A 22,159-nucleotide genomic window follows, 5' to 3' on the forward strand; every position below is an offset into this window, starting at 1 on the left:
GGGGGGGGGGGGGGGGGGGGGTTTAACTCCCCACCCCCACTCCCCATTTCCTCCTGACCTGTGGGAAAGATAGGGAGGGCACGCCCCAACCAGGAGGAGCCAAGTAAGGAGAGGGCCGACTGACCACCCGCATGCACCCGGGGCTCCCTGATTGGAGGACAATCACACACATCAGGGAAACCAATCAAGGCAGGAGCTTGTTTATTGAGGAAGCACACACAGCTAATGTAATGCACAGGAGCCAATCAGGATAAAGGTCAGAGGGGCAGAGAGAGTCCACATGTACACGCATTCCATGGTTTGTAAGGGAAGGCACGAGGTGTCCATGAGGGCAGAAGAACACTGGACCTATCCTGGAGGGGGTCTGATTTTTTATCACAACCCATAGCACTGCCTCTTAGCTGATTGCCAGGCGCCATCTTAACTACATGTGGCTCCAGGACTGAGAAGCAGATAGCAGCCAGCAAGTAAGGCTTTCTCTTTCTTGATGCAACATGTTCCACATGTTGCAGCATGCCCCTACATTACACTATCTCTGTATGCCCTGTTTTCATTTTCCCCATCCCTCTGATTAAGGGAACCCTTACTGCTATAAGGGGAAATGGATGATGACTACCCTGACTGTTTCAGGCTGAGAGTTGGCGACATGGGGCAAGCAGTTCAGGTTTCCCTTTAATGAATGATTTGGGTTGTTTGAAGGGTCTATGGTAAAATTCTGGTTTAAAAAGAACAGGTTGTAAAGTCATCTGGATGTATGTGTTTCTATGAGAGAAATAAGACTTGAGTGCTGAAATGAGATTAATACAAAATAAGTGTTGCAGCATCTGGAACATGTCAATGAATATCACGATGATGAAAGAAACCAGTAATTTTACACCAGGAGGGGTAAAACTAATTTTTTTCCCATGACTAGGCCGATGAAGTCATGGCCTCTATTTGAGAATTTCAGTGTTCAAGGATATTTGTTATATTGCCAGAGTAATCCAGACTATGAACACAACACTTAGTTTTTATAATGTCACAGAGGTCCCCATAAGAGGTACAAGTATCCTTGGAAGAACCCAAAGAGAGAGAAGAGTCAGATAAACAAAGGAGAAGTTAAATTCTGAAGAGAAATCCTGGAATCTTGGAAGTTGCATTGGGAAAACTACAACCCTATAGGAGCAGAAAGGCATTTCAGAAAAATGTATGAAACAATCTGTAATAACAACCCAACCTCCCAGGGCAGGGCAGGCAAAACTGACATGCAAGCACCAGTTAAACTGGGAGAGAGCAGGCAACCCAAAATGATAGCCACAAACTAGTAATAAAAAATGTAGAGGAAACCCAGAGTTCTTAAAATGTTTATATTCAATACAAGGGTTTCATTTGAAAATGCCTCCTCCTGCATAAAAAGAATTTTATATGACCCTCACCATCTCTTAGTGTGTTATAACCAGGAACCATCTTTAGAAGGGCCCCATTGTTAAGAAGTAACTACTCTATGAATCAGAAAAACAAGGAACACTACTAATTCTGGGTCCCTGTGGACATCCTGCTGCAATGACAGATTCAGAGAGAGTTACAAGGAACAGTCTTGGTAAAGGGGAGGGTGTTTCAAAACTGTTCTAAGAATTTAACAAATGGGGACATGGTCTGTGTAAGGTTGGTGACCCTAACTCTCTCTGTTGATTAATGAATACCTCATTTGTCGGGACCAGGTCTTAAAGGACCGAGACTGGTATTGGCATATTACTTGGCACCTGTAGATGTTTTCCCTTGAGTGCAGAATTCATTAGTCTCCCAGCTTTTCCTACAATGCAGGGCCATGCCAGAGTTAGGGAAGTTGCAATACCCACAAGTGCATTGCTTGAAGGTCTGCTTAGCACACATAATGCTGAAGTTCATAAGGACTAATAGTAGTTCTAGATATGCATTCAAATCCATGGGAATCAACTGAGTTCCACAGCAGACAAGACACCAATGAGTAGCCTGGAAGAGAACATGTGGCCAGGCTCAGGTTATGTATACAACAATGTGTTTGATGGGAGCTCAGCAGTGGCCTAGTACCCTACCTCATGACCCATGCCTGGTTAAGTTCAAATATCAGAGGGCCTAGAAAGGAGCTTCTTGAATTCAAGCACCTCAAGGGGAATACTTTCCTTGATTTCCTTTTTTTTCCATTTTCTTTTCCTACACACATTTTATTGTTTATTATGTTAATTTTTCATAGTTGTACCAGATTTTTATTAAACTTCAGTGAGGTATTTTCACTACTGTCTATTGTCTTTTACTGTTTCATTTCCCCATCTTCTTTCTTTCTTAATTTTAGTTTTCTTATTTTTTAACATTCAGCTTTTTCTACAATGTTTCTGCTCCTTCACTTCTCAACTTTCTTTTTTCATTCTCAATGCATTACTAATTGTTTTCTATATATGGTTTGTTTTTATTTTGTGATTATAGTTTATAATTATTTTATCTTTCTTGTTAAATTCATTCCTTGATAATAATATTTTAAAACTATTGTAAATTGGATTGATTTCTTGATTTTTCAGGTAGTTTCTTATTGATGTTTAGAAATACTAGCCACTCTTGTATATTCATCTTTTATCCACTAACATTATCAAGAGTACTTCATCTGATCTTTTGCATTCAAAAGATTTCTGGTGGAGTGAGTAGGTTTTTCTCTACATAAGATCATGTGGAATCAAAATGGTGATAGTTTGACTTCTTCTTTTCCAATTTCAATGAAATTTCTTTCTTTGATTAATCATTCTGGGTTGAATTTCCAATATTATATTGGGTAAGAGTGATGAAAGGTCACATCCTTTTTTCACTCCCAAACTTAGAGGAAAAAAATTGACTTTTTCCTATTCAATATCATGTTGTCTGTGTGTTTTGAATATATGGCTTTAATTGTGTTGAGGTATGTTCCATGTACTTATAATGTACTTACAGGATTTATTGAAATTTACTGAATTTTATTGAGTACCTTCAATTTCCATTTGTGACAGTTGTTATTTTTACGTTAGTAGCCATTTTCACTTGTGTGAATTTCCTATCCATCTCTTTCATCTATTTGTATATATGACTGTTCATATTTTTGTTTGGTGATTTATAATATTTATAACTATTTGATGAATACTAATCTTAGCCATATAACCAAAAGCAATATACAGATTCAGTGAAATCCCTATAAAAGTACCAATGGCATTCTTCACAGAACTAGAAAAAAAAAGAGTCCTAAAATTTATTTGGCATTATCAAAGACCTAGGATACCCAAAGTAATTCTGATCCCAGAAAGCAATACTAAAAGCAACACAATGTCTGACTTCAAATTATACTACAGAGCTATAGTAACAAAAATTGCACAGAATTAACATAAAACACACCATTAGTACAGAGATGAAGATACAGAGAAAACCACACATATGTACAGTCATCTAATCCTTGACAAAGGTTGCAAAACTATACATTGGAGAAAAGATTGCCTTTTCTACAAATTATTTTGGGAAAATGACTTATCCATGTGTAGAATAATGAAATTATACCCATTTGTCCCACCCTACACAAAAATTAACCACAAGTGGATCAGAGGCCTAGGAATTATACCAGAAACTATGGAACTCCTTGAAGAAAATGAAGGCTCAACACTTCACCGTATAGGCATAGGGAACAACTTTCTCAATAGAAGCCCTAAAGCTCAGGAAATAATACCAAGAGTTAATAAATTTGAAGGTATCAAATTAGGTAGCTTCTGCACACAACAAAGGAACCATTAGAATTGTGAAAAGAGAACCTAGAGAATGGGAAAAAATCTTTGCTAGCTCTCTTCTGACAAAGGATTAATATCTAAATATAGAAATTACTCAACAAAATGTACTCCAAATAACCAAATTATTAAATCAGCAAATGAATTAAACATATACTTCTTAAAAGAAGACATGTAAATGACCAACAACAATATGGAAAAAGAATGTTTGACATTTTTAACCTTCATGGAAATGCAAATCAAAACTTCACTGAGATTACATTTCAAACAAGTCAGAATGGTAGTCATCAATAATAAAAAGAATAATAAATGCTGAATAAAATGTGGAAAAAAGAAACAACTTTTCACTGTTGTTGAGATTGTCAACTAGTACAACCATATGGATGTCAGGATGGAAGTTTCTCAAGGGCTAGGCATGAAACTATCATATTACCCAGCTATACAACTTCTTAATACTTACCCAAAGAATTAAAGTCATCTTATTACAGAGATACCTTAATACTCATATTTTAAGCAGCACAATTCATAATATCCATATTATAGAATCAACTTAGGTGCCTGCCAATGAATGAATAGATAAAGAAAATGTGGTATATATACATAATGAAGTGTTATTCAACCATAAAGAAAACATAAAATTATGTCATTTGCATGAAAATGGATGGAATTGGAGATAATTGTGTTAGACAAAATAAGTCAAACTCAGAAAATCAAGGGTTTTATGTTTTCTCTCATATGTGAAAGCTAGAGAGGAAAAGGAAAGACTGGTGTGAATCTCATGAAAATCAGTGGGAGATCAGGAGAGGGAAGGAACCAAAGGATCAGAGGAGAAAAGGGTGGGAGAGAGTGCTGGGAAGTGATATTGGCCAACTTATATTGTCATATTGTGTCTTTGTGTACATGTACAAATATGTCATATCAAATGCTATCAGCTTGTATACTATAATGCATGAATAAAGAAGTGACAAAAGATATAAAAATAGGTTTTAATATTTATTTTAATTAATAACTTATAACAAAGATTGTTTCTTGTGAGGCTTGGATGGTGGTCTTCATATCAAAAGAGAGAATTAACTGTTGTAGTTTGGGTATGAGAGGTTCTCCAAAAGCTCACTTGAGAGACAATGTGAGATGGTTCAGAGGGGAAATGATTGGGCTGTGAGATCCTTAAGCCAATCAGTGAAATAATGACCTGATGGGATTCATTGAGAAGCAATTGAAGGCAGGTGGTGTGTAGTTGTAGGTAGCCTGGCTTTGGGGTATATATTTTGTATGTAGCAAGTGGAGTCTCTCTCTCTCTCTCTCTCTCTCTCTCTCTCTCTCTCTCTCTCTCTCTTCTGGTCATGATGTGAGCTGCTTCCCTCCAGCACACTCTTCCAACAGGATGTTCTGCCTCACCTGGAGCACAGAAGAAATGAGCCAGTGAAAAAGCTGACTTAAAAAAATAACTATTCCTCAGTTTTGGTCCACTTTGATCATAAAAATGTTCTGTGATGTTTTCTTTAAAGGACAGCCTTTGGACTACTAGTGGTTTTAATTATCTATTTTCCACACAATTTATATAATTTTTATATTGCTTTCAGTGTTAGTAATTATTATAATAGATAACAAGCTGAGGTTTGAAGGAAAAGTATGAAGGTTTTATTTTCAGTCATTCCAAATTATTTAGATCCCTTATTAGAGTTATGGGTGGGATGAGGCAATTAGCTACTGAGAAAAGAGAAAAATTAGAAAGCTCTTCATAATTACAAATTATAGAACAGTAAACATAATTGCAAACTGTCTACAAAATTTAGTACATTTCACAATATAACTGTAACAAATGTAGGTAGCATTGTGTCTTATTTGAGGTGAGAGCAAGTTTCTTTCCTGTTCCTGTTTTGTATTAACACAACCTATAATTGAGACCTAGTATCTATGTCCAAAGTATGATTATGAGAGTGGGCAACCAGCTGAATTTATTTGAAGGATTAAGAATAAATAACAATGAGCTAACAAAACCAAATATTTTCTTCAATAGCTCAACCATAGAAAGCAGATAAAAATCTTTATGTTTCTAATTCCATACACATTCTATTGAGAAGTGACTTAGCTGAAACTTGGCAAACATACTTCCAGATGCTCAGGAGAGAAGTTATGCTGAGGCTGGGTTTATAGTAAAATACAGCAGAAATACTGGTTTCTGAAATCCAATCGAAGGATTTAGTCTTTTTACACAATTGAAATTATTGAGTGTTTTCTTTAAGAAAGTTAAATGTACAAAATTCTTTACTAAAATTAAGTTAGAGTAGGCCAAGAATTTGAGAAACCATATTGATACTCTGAGTAAATCCTTTCTAGTCTTATCACAAAGAATAATTATAATTAAGCTCAATAGTTTTATCAGTATGAATAATAAATTACACTATTAAATTTCTACATAGGTTCATATAGCTTATTCTTCTCCAATGTTTGATTTTTCTTTGACCTGAAACATTTATACTCCTTAGCCAGGAATCAAAATTCTGGAAAAGAAACTTTGAGTTAATTATGGTAGGTTGTGAAAATTTCTCACAACAGTAGGGAGTCTAGCATTGTAACAGCTTTTTGCTGGAATACACTAGAAGTCCATCTGTTAGGACTCCCAGGTTCAGGCTGAATAAACTTCTCCTTTTTTTTGCTTCTTTCCTGGTTTAGCAAACTTTTGGCAACAAAACAGACAGCATTTAGTGATGATGAACATCACATTTGCCACACAGGCCAGCAGAAACACAACTACATCTAAAGAGTAGTACTGGAACCAGGAGAGGTCATGAGCAACAACCAAAGGTGTTTAGTTTCTTTGTGGCACATGACAAACTTGATCCAGATGATAGCTCAACTGGATGCTTATGGTGAATTATTGATAATCTAACAGCATTCTCTTTATCTCTAAAGGAAAATCATAAGACACCAATTTTTAAAGCCAGTTATTTGGTCGAACTTTTCAAGTCTCTAAAATGTTCTTTGAGTTTACAAAAGTGGTTCAAATAAGTGCCATAGAACAGCCTTAAAAGTATTGTTCTTTGAACTTGGACAACTTGGCTCCTAAGTTGGAGGTTTATTTATTTCTTTACTTTCATTTCAAGTTCAAATGTAATGAAAACAAAAATTGTGCTTGAAAAGAGTGAATTCAAAGTAGTACAATCTCTTTAAGTTGGAGATTTCTGGTGCATAAATATTTCCAAAGTTAAAATGGAATGTCAAGTGGGAAGCTTAATCTTTTCTAGAGATCAAGTCGTAGTAAACCATTCTCAGAGTGGTAAGTGAAATGTTTAAATGCTATTTGAAAATGATCATCTTGACCTTTTTGAGGAGGCATTTTGTCAGGGTGGGTGAAATGACTTTTAACAATTATATTTCTTCTCTTCTATTCTACCTTTTGCCAGAAAGATCATTTTTGATTAAACACATGTCAGCTTTGGATACTAGTGTGACCAAAGTTTCCACATGGATCCTCATGTATTTAGATTAATATCCAGATGTGGTTATTTTAGTTAAATATTTTTTGTTTCCTCACTTAAATCCTGTGTATCTGCACAGTATATTATTTATGATTTCTACCTTTTCAAATCTACTGTTTTCTTGTTATAAATATACATTCATCACTTAGGTTACATTTATTACATTCTATCAGTCTAATGTGCACTTATATTTATTAATTTTTTATACCATTTATTTATTTATTTTTATGTGATGCTGAGGATTGAACCTAGGGTCTCATGATGCAAGGCAAGCACTATATCACTGAGCTATAATCCTAGCCCATATTTATTAATTTTTAAAATAATTTATGTCTTATTGTAAAGGTATTCAATATCATTTTATTATGTCAATAGATTCTGTGTATTCTTTTTTTTGTTCATTTAGACTTCTTTAATTTGAAGTTTATTTAGTAGGTGCATAAAATTGAGTATGGTATACTTTAAAATGACTTCAAATAATATTGTAAAAATATTAATATTTAATTTTAGTTGTTATTTTGGAAAATAATGGTAGTATTATTGGAGGTAAAATTACTTATTTTAGTTATGGTTTCAGTAGAACTTTTCTTACTTTTTCACGCACGGCCTTCCTGTATACTTAAATTCAGCATGTCTTATAAACAGGGTAGATAGTTAATTTTAAAAAATATGGTCTTACATTCTTTGTCTGATAGTAATTCCAGTTTTTATAATTAATGTAAACTTTAATATCTTCAGAGTTGATTTCACCATTTTATTTTATATTCCCTTACTGTTTTTCTCACCTGAATTATATATTCCATTCTATTGTTTTCTTGAATTTTAAAGTACTTTTCCACTGAAATTTATTACTATTTTTTGTTCATGCATTGTTAAAGTGTTCCTTTAGGAGATGACTTTCTTATACAGTAAGATTAGTGTAATAGTTGTAATGAATGTTGACTTGAATATAGATATACATGGCACAATGTACTTAACTTTGTCACTTCCATTAGAATTAGGGAAATCTTGGTAATAAAAGAACTATTTAACTAAAATTAAATATTTACATGATTCAAAGTGCACTATGAAGAAATTAATCTGTGATTTCATAGTAGGTGAGTCTTTCATTCTGCAATGGAAAAATATTTGCAAATCAAGTATCTCATAATGGACTTGTATCCTGTGTCTTGTTTTGGAAAAACATTGGGAAGAAATGAAAAAGCAGTTAAGTATTTTTACTAATTCTACTATCAGTTCTAAATTATCATAACCTATAATTGATATCTTACATCTCTTTCCAAAGACTGAATATGAGAATCAGTGTAACCATATCATTACTTTTATGTGGTTAAAAGAAAACAGAATAAATGTGTAGGTAGGAAACAGTATATTTCTTATTTGACATACCTTTCTTGGAAATGACTTTAGCAAGAAGAAGATAAAAGTCTTATCAGGTCCTGAAGAGAAATGATGCTAAGGCTGGATGTACAAGCCAGCACTACCAGTCTCCCAAAACAAAAGAGAAGGGTGAATCTTGATGCACAATTTTAAGTATTGAATACCTTATTCAGAAAAAGTTAACACTACAAAACTCTACACCCAAGTGAAATTAAACCATGCTGAGTGTTTGCAAATCTATGTTGACACTATGAGTATACTTTTGAAAGTTCTTGTATCCATGAATGAGTTATGAACCACAGGCCAGCTCAGTAAATTAATATTGTACAACTTGTAAATTCCAGCAGTAATTTTCAATAGACACTTATATCATTTTATTATTATTATTTTTTTCCCATCTCCCTTTGTCCTGAAATAGTTCTAACTCTTAAACAAGCAGTATATCTTGGAAAACTGGGCTGTGTCTTGATGAGATAAATTTTGAAAAGTGATTTTGTAAGCAGAAGAAGGAGCCTGGTTCACAATCTCTTCTTGTGAAATTGAACTGGAGGAGGTCCATCTGACAGGACTCCCAGGTTTGGGTCTAAATACAACTACGCCCTTTTCTTCTTCTTTCCTGTTTTAGCAAACTTCTGGCAACAAAACAGACAGCATTTGGTGATGATAAATATCACAGTTGCCACACAGGCCAGCAGGAACCCAAGCACATCCAAAGAGTAGTACTGGAACCAGGAGAGGTCATGGGCAGCAACCCGGAGGTGTTTAGCTCCTTTGTGGCGCATGACAAACTCGATCCAGAAGACAGCTTGGTCCAGAGGCTTCACTGGCTGATCATGGTGAATTCTTGATAGCCTCATAGCATTCTCTTTATATCTAAAGGACAAACCATAAGACACCAACATTTAAAGCAACTTAATTTGCATAAGTATATTAAGTCTATGTAAGGCTTTTAGAAATGTTCCTAAAACTGAATCTAAACAAGTGCCTTAGGTAGCCACAGAAGAGCCAGGTTGGTGACACAGGCCTGTATCCCAGCTCTTTGGGAGGCTGAAGCAGAATAATACGTTCAATGCTAAGTCTGGGCAACTTAGCAAGACATTGTCTCAAAATTCAACAAAGTGGGCTGAGGATGTAGCTCAGAGGTAGAAAATTTGCCTATCATGACCAATGCACCTGAGTTCAATTCTCAGTACTACACACAAATGCAAAGAATAGCCATAGACTGTTGTTGTTGTTAAAGATGTTTGATCATCATAGAAAGTTTAACTTTTAATTTGGAATTTTCTTATGGGCAAATATTTTTCAAAGAGAAAATGGAAGGTTGATTAGAAAAATAAATCATTTGCCCCAGATAAAATGATAATAAGCCATTCTAAGCACTATAAATAAGATAGTTAATTGCAATTGAAATGATCATCTTGAAGTCTTTGAAGAGAAATTGTCATAGTGGGTGAAATGACTTTTAATCAGTCTCTCTGTTTTTAATCTTCTTTATTGCTCTCTACTGTCTAATTTCTACCTAGTATCCATGTCAGGTTATACACTGGCTCAAAGATTTTCACTCATAATCATATTTAGAATAACATCCAGATATACTCTTTGGATTACTGTTAGATTAGGACACCAGAAAAGACCACTGACTCCAATTAAAATCAAATTAAAGCAAGCTTATTATTTCGACCAGCTGGGCTGCCTCTCCCACCAAAAACCGTGGGAACAAGACAGCCCTGCAGATTTCTTGCAGCCTAGGTTTATAGCCCAGAAAGTTACAAAAGGGAGGTTATAGATAACAAAACTCTGAGGAGCATAACACAAAGGCTAGTTTATATTTTTGCTGTCCCCATTGTCAGAATTTATGAAGGTCATTAGAGACTCTGAGAGGGTCCTTATCTGGCCAGGGAAAGCCAAGATTTGTGAGGTGTCCCTGAAGTTTCAGAGAGGGCTGCTATCTGGTCAGAGAGAGCCAGGCATGGATGAGTTCAAGGTAAGGGCAGGCATTCCAAGCTAGTTCAGAATTTGCAGTAATTTATAGTAAAGCCGAAATTATCTTTTCATGGCTTTGTGGCAAGATGGCTCCCAATTTTAAGAGAAAATCAGACTAGGTCTAGCACAACTGGACCACAGAAAGTCATATACTGGAAATGTTCTCTCCTGTCATTTTTCCTGTGCATATTATGTTACAGACATAATTTTATGTTTTCAGTTTTCTCCTGAAGCCCCCAATGTCCATCTCAGTCCACCAACTTTTCTGCCCTGATTCTTCCTGTCCCCTCTCCTTTGCCTCATCCCAAATTCCTGCACTCATCCCATGCCCCATCTATTATGCATTAGCAATCATTATCAGAGAAAACTTTCAGCACCTGTTTTTTGGGGATTTGTTTATTTTGCTTATCTTGATATTCTCAAACTCCATTCATTTACCTGCAAATGCCAAAATTTCATTCTTTTTAAATTCTAAGTAATATTCCATTGTGTATAATATTCCATAGTTTTGTTATCCATTCATCTATTGAAGGGCATCTAAGTTGTTTCCACAGTTTGGTTATTGTGAAATGTGCTGCTATAAACGTTGAAGTGGCTTCACCACTGTAGTATGCTGTTTTTAAGTTCTTTGGTTATAGACCAAGGAAGGGGATAGCTGAGTCAAATGGTGGTTCCACTTCAAGTTTTCCAAGGAATTTCCATACTGCTTTCCAGATTGGTCGCACAGACTTGCAGTCCCACCAGCAAAGTGTGAGTGTGCCTTTTCTCTTACATCCTTGCCAACCCTTATTGTTGCTTGTATTCTTGATAACTGCCATTCTGACTGGCATGAAATTAAATCTTAGAGTAGTTTTGCTTCGCATTTCTCTAATTCCTAGATATGTTGAACATTTTTTTATGTATTTTTTGATCGATTGTATATCTTCTTCTGAGAAGTGTCTGTTCAGCTCCCTAGCCCATTTATTGATTGTGTTGTTTGTTTGTTGGTGTTAAGTTTTTTGAGCTCTTTATATATCCTGGATATTGGTGCTCTATCCATCTTGAGTGTGGCAAAAATTTGCTCCCAAAATATAGGCTCTCTCTTCACTCATTAATTGTTTCTTTTCATGGAGAAGAAGATTTTCCATTTTAATCCATCCTATTTATTGGTTCTTAATTTTATTTCTTGCACTTTAGGAGATTTGTTAAAGATGTCAAGGCCTAATCTGACATGATGATTTGGGCCTACTTTTTCTTCTGTAAAGCACAGGGTCTCTGATCTAATTCTGAGGTACTTGATCCACTTTGAGTTGAGTTTTGTGCATGGTGGGAGGGATTTAGTTTTAGTTTACTCCATATATATTTACAGTTTTCCTAGCACCATTTGTTGGAGAGGCTATCTATTTTCCAATGTTTGTTTTTGGCACTTTTGTCTTGAATGAGATAACTTTATTTATGTGGGTTTGTTTCTGTGTCTTCTATCTGTACCATTGGTCTACATGTCTATTTTGGTGCCAATACCATGCCTTTTTGTTACTATATCTTTATAGTATAGTTTAAGATGTGGTATTTGGATTCCTCTTGCTTCACTATTCTTGCTAAGGATTGCTTTGGCTATTCTGGATCTCTTATTTTCCCAAATAAACTTAGTGATTGCTTTTTATATTTCTATGAAGAATGTCATTGGGATTTTAATTTGAATTGCATTAAATCTGTATAATGCTTTTGGTAGTATGGCCATTTTGACAATATTAATTAATATACATAGTATTTTAAATATTCATATAGTTCTATTGCTTATATGCCTGGGAGTGGTATTGTTGATATAAAAATGAAAATATGATTGTGATTTCTTTGTGCAATATGAATTACTTAGACATATATTTCTTAATTTTCAAAACGTAGAGGTTTTTTAGTTAATATTTTCTTTAATTTTTTTCTGATTTAATTGCAATATGACTGGAAAATATATTCTTTAGATTCAAATCATTTGTAATTTATGAAACCAGTTTTATGGCATACCCAAATATATCAGATTCTTCAAATATGAATATTATTTTCCATCATTATCTGTGTTATTGATAAAAGTTTTTAAAAACTTTTATGACTATAGACCTGTGCATTTACATTTTATATTTTTATGTAAAATTTCATTAATAGGTTTATTTTATATTGAATGACTTCTAAATTAAGAAATATTCTTTTCATATTTAGTTTTGTCTACTCTCTGATAGTAATATAGCTACAAGAGCTTATTTATTTATTTTGTGTTAGTGATTATTGAACTCAGGGGCCCTCCACTACTCTAATCCTTCTTATATTTTACTTTGAGACAGGGTCTCTTTAAGTTGCTGAGGCTTGCCTTGAGGTCACAATCATGTTTCTGCTTCAGAAATTGCTGAGTTACAGGCTTGCACCACCATGCCCAGCTGCAACACCTTGATTGACACTTAAAATATTTTATGTCTTTTCTCATAGAATTTCTATGTAATTAAGTTAAACATATCTCAGAAAAATAGTATATGATGGGTTTTTAAAATCCAATCTGATTATCTTTTAATGATGTGATTAATAATTATGATAGATATTGATATAGTCACTATATAAATCTACCAACTTATTCCATATTTTCGTTACCATTTTTCCTACTTGCATTATGTTTTTTTATTCCTTCTCATCTAATTTTAAAGTATTTTAGCATTCAAAATTGTAACAATTTTTTTTTTGGTAATACATTGTCAAAGTATTCCGATAGGTCATACCTTCCGTAAATAATGAGTATTGGTAGTCATGATCAATGCTGACTTGATGGTAGAAATCTAAGCACTATACATTTTACAGAACAATTTTTGTTGTATCAAGAGAAAATTTGATTATAAAAGATATTTTATAAACATTGAAATTATTTGCTTTCCAAAGTATGCCATTATAAAAATGATGAACTCATCCATTCAGAATAGAAGAAAATATATGCAAATCAAATATCTCAATATAAACGTGTCTCCATAATAAAGACTACTGATAATTCAATATTAAGACAAGTAACCTAATTAACAAAGGATTTAAAGACTTGGATAATTATTTGTACAGGGAATAAACATGACTATCTAGTATGCATGTGAACAACAATTCATCATTTTAAACAACCTGTAGAGTGCAAATCAAGGACACAATTAGTTGTCAGTTCATAACTACTAGGATTGGCATTATAAAAAGAAGACAGATGATAGCAACTTTTAGCAATGATGTGGAAAAGTTAGAAGTCTCCTATACTACTTCTAGGAATGTAAAATCTTGCCAATTATTTGGCAAACAGAAGAGAATTTAATTACTAACATGAAATTCTCATGTGAGGGCGTAATGCCACTCTTTGGCACTACACAAAAGAAATGAAAAAAAAACTTTTTCCACACAAAACAAGCCATGTTCAAATATTTGAAATTAGAAAAAAATCCCAAATGCCCATGATGTAATAAATGGTTAAATAAAATGTGTTATATCCATCCACACCAAAGAATATTATTCAGTAATAAGTAGAAATCACATAGTTACTTGTTTAAACATGGACAAAATTAAAAAAAAAAAAAAACAATATAGTAAGTGAAACAACCCAGTTGGAGCTGGCTGCAATTGTATGTCTGGTTCTATTTGTATGAAATGTGCATCTGAGGCTAGTTTTTAGAGACTGAATCTATATTAGTTGTGGAGAAGAGCTGGAGGTTAACAGAGATTTACTTGAAAGATATATGAAATTTCTTTTTGGCACAACAAAAATGTTATAAAATTATCTCTTGAAGAAGAATTCTGAACTATGTGAACATAAACCAAATTATTTTACTTTTACAGCTCAAACAAGAAATATATGGTATACAAATTATATATAATAGAATCGGTTAAAGTAAAAATCAATTTTGGGGAAAAGTTTATATTTTTCAGTAGAGGGGAAACACTTGAAGAAATCAGTATAGTCAATGACTTTTTTTTTTAGATTAGATTCCAAAAGTACATACAACAAAAGGAAAAATAGACAATTAGGATTATGTTAAATTGAGAAGCTTTTGCACTGCAAAGTTAACACCAAGAGAGTAAACAGAAAACATGCACAATTGGGAGGTAATACTTGTAAATAATTAATGTAAGAAAAGATGAATATCTAGAATATGTGAGGAATTCTAAAACCTCAGCAGCAAAATCCAAATTATTGCTGTAAATAACAGAAAATGATCAGAATAGACATTTTGATTTCAAAAGAAGATACTGTATATGACAAAGTGCTCAACTTTACTAATCATGGAGTGAGATGTAAATCAAACAACAATCAATCCACAAGGTTGAATTCAGAACTCTTTTGTAGTTTTCTACTCAAACTTTGAAAAACACCCATCTTCAGCATGCCAAAAAGAGTAGCAGCAACAATAAGAACAAAAACAAAAATGAGAGATAATTTCATTGAATAGAATGGTCATAATCTAAAAGCGAAAAAATAACAAATGCTGGTGAGGTAGAAGAGGATGGGGACCTCTTATAGTCCACTGAGAGGAAAGCAAATTTGTATAGCCACTATGGAAAAAAAGAACATGGAGTTTCCTCAAATAATGCAAATAGAACTACCATAGGATTCAGCTTTCGCATTACTGTATACTAACACAATGAAAACGAAATCAGTTTATCAAAGAGGTCCTGAAATTCCATGTTTACCTGCATCACTATTCACAATAGTCAAGCTATAAATCTACTGAGGTGTTCATTATTGGATGATGGCTAAAGCAAACATGGTAATACACACACACACACACACACACACAAATACACATAGCTGGATTTTATTCAGCCATGAAAAAGAATGAAATATTGTCATTTCTACTTACAAGGATGGAAGTGGAAGTAATTATGCTAAATCATATATACTGGCACCAAAAGAAAAATACTGCATTTTCACATTCTCATGTGGAGTCTAAAAAGCTGACTTAATAGAAGTACATTATTGAAAAGGAGTAATTAGAGGCTGGGAATTGTAGGAGCAAGGGGGTCTAAAGAGAAGTTGAAAAACACAGAACACGCTACAGTTAGATAGAAGGAATAAGTGCTACTGGTATGTAGCACAATAGGTTTACTATTGTTTATAATTTTTTATATATATTATAAAGAATTAGAGGAAAAGAGTTTGACAGTTCCTAGCAGAAAACATTATGAATATTTAAAAATATGGAAATAAAAATTTCCCTGATCAGGTCATTGCATATTATATACATGTATCAAATTATTCTGCCATACCAAATAAGTATATATAATTTTTAAAAAATGTTGGTAGTTTTGGAAATTTTAGGTATCAAATGGAAATATATTATTTCTCAACTGCATTGTCCTTCTGTTCTCTTGTCATATTAGCAAAAACTGTCTTCTTTATATTTAGCTTTATAGTAAAAAATTTTTAGTATCACATTATTTTACTAATAACTAGTACTGCTAATTAAGTAAATTTGTAAGGCTAATTTGCAATGTAAAAATGATTGGTTGAGAATAAAAGCACATTTCAAAGAGTTCAATAATTTTAGTTATTAACATTAGACTCAAAGAGGAATAAATCTTTTCTCATTTTCAAGGGTACCTAAATATAAATATCACTTTACTGAAAAATTTGTTATACTTACGAAGGTTCATTAATGACTGTATTCAACGCACTGAGTAAATCCATACTTGACATTGTAATAAAATTCAGTCTAAGAGCTGCTCCTTTGGCTTTCATGTGCATGACATTATCAGGTTGATCCGCAAACAAGGGAATGCCCACCAGAGGGATCCCATGATAGATGGCCTCATAGATGCCATTGGTTCCACCATGAGTTATAAAAGCTTTGGTTTTTGGATGACCTAGGATTGAAACAAATGAAGGGAAATTATTCATGTCAGAAATAAATTGTCAAATATGTAATGTAAAGCAATAAAGATAAATTGTTTTCTAGGTAATAGATTCTTTTTTATTTTTATTTTTTTATTTTTTATTGTTGGTTGTTCAAAACATTACATAGTTCTTGATATATCTCTTATAATGATGAATTCATATCACAATTACTTTCAATTCTTGGGGCAAGAGGCACCTGTGTCCACTGGCGAGGTAAGTGAAGATTACAGGGAAGAGTTGGTATGTTACCTGAGATCTGAAAAATGAAAACAAGGTTGCTACCTAGACAAAGGGAAGGAGGACATGCTGGGTAGAACAACCAACCTGTGCAAACATAAGAGGGGACCTGGATATATGTGTTCAATTAAAACAACAATGATGTCCCTGAGCATGCTATGAAGAGTGTCCAATGCAGCAGGGAGTGGGTTGTTGGTGGTTATGAAACCAGAGGTAGGATTGGCTATACTTCATTAGGAAGTACAACTTCATGATTAAGATCTTAAACTTGATTGAGAAGTGTTTTTCAGTAGAGAAAGAGGATGATCAGAATGTTGTGCCAGAAACTACCTCTGAAGGCTGTACCTTCCAAGTTCAGGACAGCACTCCTGGGACTTTTAACTTATATGCTATACAGCTGAGGCATAAATTTTATTGTGTAGTGTGTTTGGAATAAATTTGTCTTACTGTTTTTCTACTAAAACTCTTTGTAAATGTGGTTTGTCATTATAGCACTTTTTACAACCCAACTGTACTAGAACAGTTCCAAACTGTATATATGTATAAAGATTGTCTTCTAAATGGGTTTCCTATTACTATGTGAAATTTTATATTTTCAGTGTCCTATAAATAAGGATTAAATTCCATCCTTTTCCTATTTTTTTTTTAAAGATTATGGATTTTTTTTTAGGATATGGAACATGCAGAGTCAGTTGTAATAACAGAGAGAGGGCTGTTTTTTATCAGCATTTCAGATAGCACTATTGTATGTCAAATGGTAGGTGTAAAATTGTAGAAATAGGAGATAAGGGACAATCCAGGAAGTGACCAAAAAATTCTTTGTGAGAGGTAATACCCCTAAAATAAGGATACTTGGACTACGACCACCAACAATACGACTTTGTATAATAAAATGCCCACAGTTGTTCTTTATTCACTTTCTCCTAGGACTTAATAGAGAACTTTAAAAGTCAGATTATTTTGAAATTTTCTTAATAAATTTTCAAAACATTTTTAATTATTATTTTTCTAATTGGCTATGACTCATGTTTTTGAGATTTATTCTGAGTTTTACCAAGAAGGTCATTCTGAGGAATCCATCTGTAAAGTCGAGTATTGGGTCCTAAGGTAGCTGGTTTCTTGCCATCATATCTCCATATGACCTGTTAGGGTAAAGCAAGCCTCTTATTAGTTGAGTTAAATTTCAAATTATAGGATATTAAAATTTGAATGCAATTAAGAAAGAAATCACATACTTAAATACCTATCCTATGCAAGATAAAGAAATGAGATCAAGAAACAATAAATAATAATAACTATTGAAATGGTATATAAAGAGAGACATAATTTTCCTGCATTCATTTTTATATTTAATCAAGGTCATATAAATAGTAGCTTCATATAAGTAGTAGCTTAGACAAATGAGTTTATCAATATCAAATACAAATATTTAAGAAATTGATAATTATAGATCTAGAGCATAATGTGTAAAAAATTACTATTTATATTCATTTTGTTTTAGAAATTTGTATTTTATACTAGTTCTTATCTACTAAATTTAATATTAACCTTTGTCCTGATATGCGAAGATTAGTATAACCACTTTCTCCATGGGTTACTAGTGTTTTGTCCTTGTAGGGTCACAGTTTCTAATTCACAGGATTCCATCTCCACCTTTTCTCTTATACCTTCCTTCTTGAGAAATCCATAATAGGGCCATGTCCACCATGACAAACTAAGTCTCCTTGTTTTGATGGATACCTGCACTCAGGGTTGGTGAGCCTGGTCTTCCTTTCTCTAACTAGCAGCACAAAAAATCATCATAACTAGGCCCCTTCTAACATTTAGGGGGAGTATCAAGGCCAGGATTATATAGGATGATGATGCTGTATGATGCTATTCAGACATTTTTATTGCCTGCTATTGCTATTGCACTGATGCAATAAATGACTAATATTTAACTCCATGCTTCTGATATCTGTAGTGTGCACAGTGTCCTCAGGAGTTCTGCAAGCAAAACAAGGAAATGAAAGATCAGAATTTGGAGATTACTGTGTATCTGCATGTAACACTCTTTTGATACCAAGTTCATACTGCACCTGAATAATGTATTTCATCCTGAGCACAATGTTAATGTATTATTAATCAAAAATATCCTTTGTGCTATTTCAGAATTTGCTGTATATATTTTTGTTTATATATTTAGTAGTTATCTACCATTAGGGCACTTTATCTAACCTTTTGTGGAATCTGGGCAAGGGCTGATGCAATCACATTGGCCCTTTCTTCGGTCATGTTATTGACCATTGACCCCAGAGAAAACACCACAACACCATTCTCTCCAGAGCTCTGGACAAAGTCTTCCATTTCCTGTAAAGGAAAGAATTTGTTCCATCACAAAAGAGAAAATACAGAACACGGAGTATTGTAAGGTTTGTACAACCATTTAAGGAAATAAATAAGAATTTAAGGAAATTATGTTGGGCTGTATTAAAAATTAAGTTATAATATATACAATATAATATATAGTTATAACAATTTCTAATGGTATAAAATTCTGTATTACACATGCATATATTTCACATTTTTTATGTGAACAACATCCAGAACATTTTTATTTTTACACAGGAAATCTATATAAGTTAAGCAAGAACTCCTGGTTTCCTCCTCCCCTGGTTCATTGTCTACCTTACTTCTACTTTCTGCTTCTCTGAAATTGGCTAGTCAGGTATTCATGTAAGTGGATTCATAGTAATTTCTTTCTTTTTTTTGGACAGACTTATATTACTTAGTGTAATGTTTTCTTAATATTGTAGCATCTATCCCAATTCCCTATTTTTTTTTAAGGTTTAGTGATATTTATGTACATTTTATCAAAAAATTCATTAACATATACCTAGGTAATTTGCATCTCTTCATTTCCAGGAATGGAGTTTTGTGATTGACCTTGGGCCAAAACCTTGTGAAGATCCTTCAATCAATTCTTCTACAATCTAGCCAGAAGTGGAACTGGTAAAACCATTCAGTATTGGCGTGTGTGTGTGTGTGTGTGTGTGTATCTGTGTGTGTTGCCAGAAGTTGAATCTAGGGCCTTATACATGCCAATCAAGTGCTTTACCAGTGAGCTACATCCCCAGCCCATGTTATCCTTCTTTTTAAAAAACTTAATCACTTAGTTTAGTTGGAGATTTCTTATATGAAATACATTCCCTTTATTATGCATATATGCATGTGTATGCATCTCTCTGTCTCTCTCTGTGTGTGTACACGTGTGTGTATGTATATGTGTGTGTGTGTGTTCTAGCAAGAAATGAAATAATCACTATAGACTAGTGAGAATTTTTTTTTCTCCTTGACCAAATGCTTGTTGTCCTATCTAAAATTGCATCTCCTATAAAAGCTGGCTTTTGTGTTTCCTCTTTGCATTTAGTATTTGGGTATTCTTCTTTGCATTGTCCCGAATCCTCTAAATTTGAGTCTTGTTAAATTAGCTTAACTAGAATCTGCCAACACTTATATCTAATATTTTATATCTGATTTAAGATATTTTCAGGTCTCTCAAACTCCTCCTTCCCCAGATATCCCACTGACCTGCCTTCAGCAACTATCTTGTTAGATTAGTTTGGCCAGAATCCCTGCAGCCCCTTATGTTTTCTCTTAATAACTTTCTATCCACTGACCCTCACCTTAAACCTTTTCTCTAAATCTATCTTTTTCCTTGTGTTCATAACTGAACTTAATTTATCTCCCTTTTCTACAAAATTCAGTTGCAGTGGTGTCTACACTTACTGTGTAGATGCAAAATGCAGTTCGCCTTACTGTGTTTAATGTTTGTCATTAAATTTTTTTTTCTTTAACCCCCAGAGAAGGTCATATTCATTTCTAAACTGCTTAATCTTTCATTCAGGATTGTAAATGGGCATCTTTAAAGCCTGTGCCTTCACTTCTCACTGGTTGATTGGCTACCTATTGGGGAGTAAAACTCCTGAAACTTTGTCCTGAAGAAACATCTGCTGACATTGGTAAGGGCAGATCATGTTTTTCAAGAACCTCACTATTCTCTGTAAGCTGATCTAAAGTCCAAGAAATTGGAGGCTACGCTAGTCTCCAGGAGTCTCAGTTTTGAGTGGCAAGATTAGAGTTCTAGGCAAGCAAAAGCTGTTTACAGTGACAGGCATCTTTGATGGAAAGATAGCTGGGTACCTTACTGGCTGTCTCTCTGGAGTGGAGATAATTCCCTGACATCTGGGCTCTAAAATTCCTTTTTGCTTGGCTAGTCCTGAGGCCTATTTATTAATTTTCCCATGGGAACACATCAATCAAATGAAAGCTCTTTTCAAGCCCCTGACAACTTTGTGTTCTGACAACTGTCTCTGCTTTCTTGTTGGTATAATTTCAGAACAGATATTTTGGATCTTTAAGGTTACTTAGGGAAACTTTAGATATCCCCAAACATGCTCCTTGGTGGACTCTCCCTTTCCATTTCCTGTTTCTTCTTCCTTTAACATGTCATTGTTCTCCTCAGGTCCCTTGCACCCTTTGCTATGTCTCCTTCTAGGTCCTATCTCCTCCCTCTGCCTGTGCACAGAGCTGCACTTTTTTTTTTTTAATTTTTAATATTTATTTTTTAGTTTTCGGCGGACACAACATCTTTGTTTGTATGTGGTGCTGAGGATCGAACCCGGACCGCACGCATGCCAGGCAAGCGTGCTACCACTTGAGCCACATCCCCCGCCCAGAGCTGCACTTTTCACTTCCCTCTTTAGGGCCTCTGTTCCTGCATTGACAGTCACTTGTTCCTCTGTCTCAATCAAGGGCTCTCAAGGAACTCAGGATCCTCCAAAAGCAACTACTTGAGGTTGAAAGGGAAAAGGCTAATTAGACATAAACTGAATATGTTGTCCACTTAGATGGGCTTAAAAGACATTTAGAGGGACACAAGATGTCTTGTCTCCCTCACCTAAAATGAAGACTCCCTTAAAAGCCTTCTTCACATATATTTTAATTCCAAGAATCTTTACTCCATATTGAATATATAATCTCACCTTGTTGCATTTTATCAGAAACACAATTTAGATGAAATATTATATGGAGATAATAGCAGTAAGTTTTGTATTACAGTGTTGCCCGATTCATGCCTAAAATTTTAGAATGGAAGCTGGAGATCTGTGTGTCTGCATGTTTATGCCTGTATGTGTGTATGTATGTGTGTATGTGTTACATGTTACATATATTTGATATTTTCTCAGCTCTAGATGATATGCCTAATGGAATATATAAAATCTCTGAATGGCTTTCTATTCCTACCCACTGTGATATAAATGAGCACTTACATAAATTAAACATACCTAAAATTACCAGAAGTGTAGAAAAAATCAAATACTTTCAATATTCACATGGCTTAGTAAGTCTTTGGAAAATATGACTAGTTTGATGTTATTGGTTTACTAAAAACAGATGTGTGA

General features: G+C 34.0%; 1 protein-coding gene and 1 long non-coding RNA gene across 4 annotated transcripts in view; one reads left to right on the forward strand and one right to left on the reverse strand.

Moving 5' to 3' along the window:
* Window positions 1–8,586: 8,586 nt before the first annotated feature.
* LOC107138992 (UDP-glucuronosyltransferase 2B31-like) lies at window positions 8,587–19,086 on the reverse strand. Its single transcript, XM_048784597.1, has 4 exons — window positions 18,933–19,086; window positions 17,770–17,857; window positions 16,228–16,447; window positions 8,587–9,487 (listed from the first exon to the last, which is right to left on the reverse strand). Exons 1-4 carry the CDS (start codon window positions 19,059–19,061, stop codon window positions 9,208–9,210), a joined length of 717 nt encoding a protein of 238 aa, XP_048640554.1. The 5' UTR covers window positions 19,062–19,086; the 3' UTR covers window positions 8,587–9,207.
* Window positions 18,998–22,159, forward strand: part of LOC125610984 — a 21,218-nt gene continuing 18,056 nt past the window's right edge. Inside the window, exons 1-5 of one of the 3 annotated variants that reach the window (XR_007341096.1) lie at window positions 19,000–19,126; window positions 19,323–19,430; window positions 19,620–19,706; window positions 20,602–20,716; window positions 21,326–22,153. This is a non-coding gene — a long non-coding RNA (uncharacterized LOC125610984). Of the gene's footprint in view, window positions 19,127–19,322; window positions 19,431–19,619; window positions 19,707–20,601; window positions 20,717–21,325; window positions 22,154–22,159 lie in introns of those variants that run through there. The other 2 variants (XR_007341098.1, XR_007341097.1) reach the window with 2 other exon arrangements.

The sequence above is a fragment of the Marmota marmota genome, unplaced genomic scaffold (genome assembly GCF_001458135.2).
Source record: "Marmota marmota marmota unplaced genomic scaffold, marMar, whole genome shotgun sequence".
NCBI classification, from domain to species: Eukaryota; Metazoa; Chordata; class Mammalia; order Rodentia; family Sciuridae; genus Marmota; species Marmota marmota.

Bases quoted from the DNA above. Each gene is read 5' to 3' on its own strand.
- LOC107138992 (XM_048784597.1), bottom strand. From the start codon at position 19,061: ATGGAAGACTTTGTCCAGAGCTCTGGAGAGAATGGTGTTGTGGTGTTT. The intron at 16,448-17,769 runs GTAAAACTCAGA...TTTCAATCCTAG, and splicing joins TCCTCAGAATGACCTTCTTG to GTCATCCAAAAACCAAAGCT. The intron at 9,488-16,227 runs GTAAGTATAACA...TTTGTCCTTTAG, and splicing joins ACAGTCATTAATGAACCTTC to ATATAAAGAGAATGCTATGA.